The following is a 2,111-nucleotide window of genomic DNA, read 5'->3' as shown; positions in this document are numbered from 1 at the left end:
GTAGAAAACGCTAGGCGCACGCGTTTTCCTTTTTCCAAAGAAGCGCTAGGGCGGTTGCACTCCGGAGGCGTCTGTCGTTGCTAAGCAACCATCAGCTGCGCTCTCCATTACATGAAGGAAATTTCAGAAATGGATTTCCACCACCGAAAAACCTTTGCTGTAACTCTGTTACAAGATTTATTTACTCAGAAAAGTAAAAAAACGCCGCAGTGTTTGGGTGCACCCCATACTACAAAAACGCAAGAACCATGGGGAATTTCACCAGCTGATTCAGGAACTCCGCCTGGACAATGGGAGGTTCAAAGCCTGTTTCAGAGTGGACAAGGACCAGTTTGATTATATTTTAAGAAGAGGTAACAAAAATGGTGAGGAAACTTATTGGTTGACGTGACACGTGACCTACGGTGCGCTTGCGGCATTCTGAAAAGTTGAGATGTTTTTATCTCGATGCGGCGCGGACGCGCCTGGAAAAAACGAGCGCGTCGCACCGCGACCGCGTCGCTTCCATTATGAGCGCGCATACCGCGCGCCTACATTTGAAATAACGAACTTGAGCGCGCAAAAGACGCGATATGTGAACCGGCCCTAAGGCTTCGACAGCCTTAGTCAAACGAGTTGGCGTGTATGGTCGGTTGTTGTGTGTTGTAGTAGATAGCATGCCATATGGAACCATTGACACTGAACCTGCTTTAATGACGACAGTGGGGCTTCGGCAGCCTTAGTCAAAGGGGTTGGCGCGTATGGTTGGGGTTGTTAGGTAGTACGCCATACGGAACCGTTGCCACTGAACCTGTTTAATGACGACCATGGGGCTTTGACAGCCTTAGTCAAATGGGTTGGCAACGTATGGTCGGTTTGCGGTGAGATTGTCAATGTCAATGTCATGTTTATTTGTATAGCACATTTCCAAGGCCTAGGCCTACCAAAGTACTTCACAGTTAGAGCACAAAACAATAAACACAGACTGATACACTAAAACACAATAAGTAAATGAATAAATAAATAGCAAATACTAAGAAATATAATACAGCATACATCAAGGCGGCTCCCCTGTGCCGAACGCTAATTCAAACAAATGAGTCTTCAACAATGATTTAAAAATGGACAAGCTACCAGCAGTCCGCACTGCTACAGGCAATGAGTTCCAGAGTGTCGGAGCAGCCGCTGAAAAAGCCCGATCACCTCTGGATCTGCGTTTACATCTAGGAACCTCCAGGACCATCATGCTGGCTGAACGGAGGTCTCTGGAGGGCCTATGCAGCCTGACAAGGTCCGTAAGGTACTCTGGGGCAAGACCATTGATACATTTAAAAGCAAATAAAAGAACCTTGAAATCAATCCGATATTTTACCGGAAGCCAGTGAAGCAATGAGAGCACTGGAGTGATGTGCTCCCGTTTCTTCTTGCCACTTAGGAGACGTGCTGCTGCATTCTGTACAAGCTGTAGACGATAAAGCTCACCCTTCCCAATGCCTGTATACAAGGAGTTACAGTAATCCAGGCGAGAGGTAATAAAAACCTTTTCTAGGTCAGCCTGTCTCAGATACGGTTTGACTTTAGCTATCAGTCTCAGCTGAAAAAAGCTGGCCCTAACCACAGCACTGACCTGCTTATCCAGTTTAAAAGCACTATCAACAATCACTCCAAGGTTCCGTGCATGGGATCTTAAGTGAGGTGCTAGATGGCCAAGGGAGCTAGTGAGAACCTGAACCAACTCCGGACGCCCAAACAAGACAACCTCCGTTTTAGTCTCACAAGAGCAGCCATTTCCCCCTGTTTCCATGGGGACGTTATGAAGTGACGCAATTACGTGACGCCAGACAGACTCACGGAGGCGATTGACATCTCACAAATCGAACTCGTATAACTGTCTGTCACACGTTCTACCGTCACATCGTTACTTAATAAACAACATAAGATAAAAGAAGAAGCATCAAACAGAAATTACCCGCACACATGGGGTGTTCGAGGCGCACATATAACACTGCAGAGAGTTCAACAGGGAGCGCGCAGCTCTTAAAGGGGCCACATCTTATTTACACTCGTTACAGTCTGAAATAAAACAAGATGAGAAATTAAATATTCCCAGCACTTTCTATGATGTAGTATGC

General features: G+C 46.4%; 1 protein-coding gene across 1 annotated transcript; it reads right to left on the bottom strand.

Annotated features, from left to right (window-relative positions):
* Window positions 1-877: 877 nt before the first annotated feature.
* LOC148977468 (uncharacterized) lies at window positions 878-1,783 on the bottom strand. Its single transcript, XM_089135221.1, has one exon. The coding sequence runs from the start codon at window positions 1,781-1,783 to the stop codon at window positions 1,037-1,039; it is 747 nt and encodes a 248-aa protein (XP_088991347.1). The 3' UTR covers window positions 878-1,036.
* Window positions 1,784-2,111: the final 328 nt, after the last annotated feature.

This window comes from Pimephales promelas, chromosome 9, assembly GCF_988280905.1.
Source record: "Pimephales promelas chromosome 9, fPimPro1.hap1.1, whole genome shotgun sequence".
Lineage (NCBI taxonomy): Eukaryota > Metazoa > Chordata > Actinopteri > Cypriniformes > Leuciscidae > Pimephales > Pimephales promelas.
The sequence above is the reverse complement of the archived record's forward strand: the minus strand, read 5'-3'. Positions and strand labels throughout refer to the sequence as shown.

Coding starts and splice junctions, on each gene's coding strand:
- LOC148977468 (XM_089135221.1), bottom strand. CDS start 1,783: ATGGAAACAGGGGGAAATGGCTGCTCTTGTGAGACTAAAACGGAGGTT.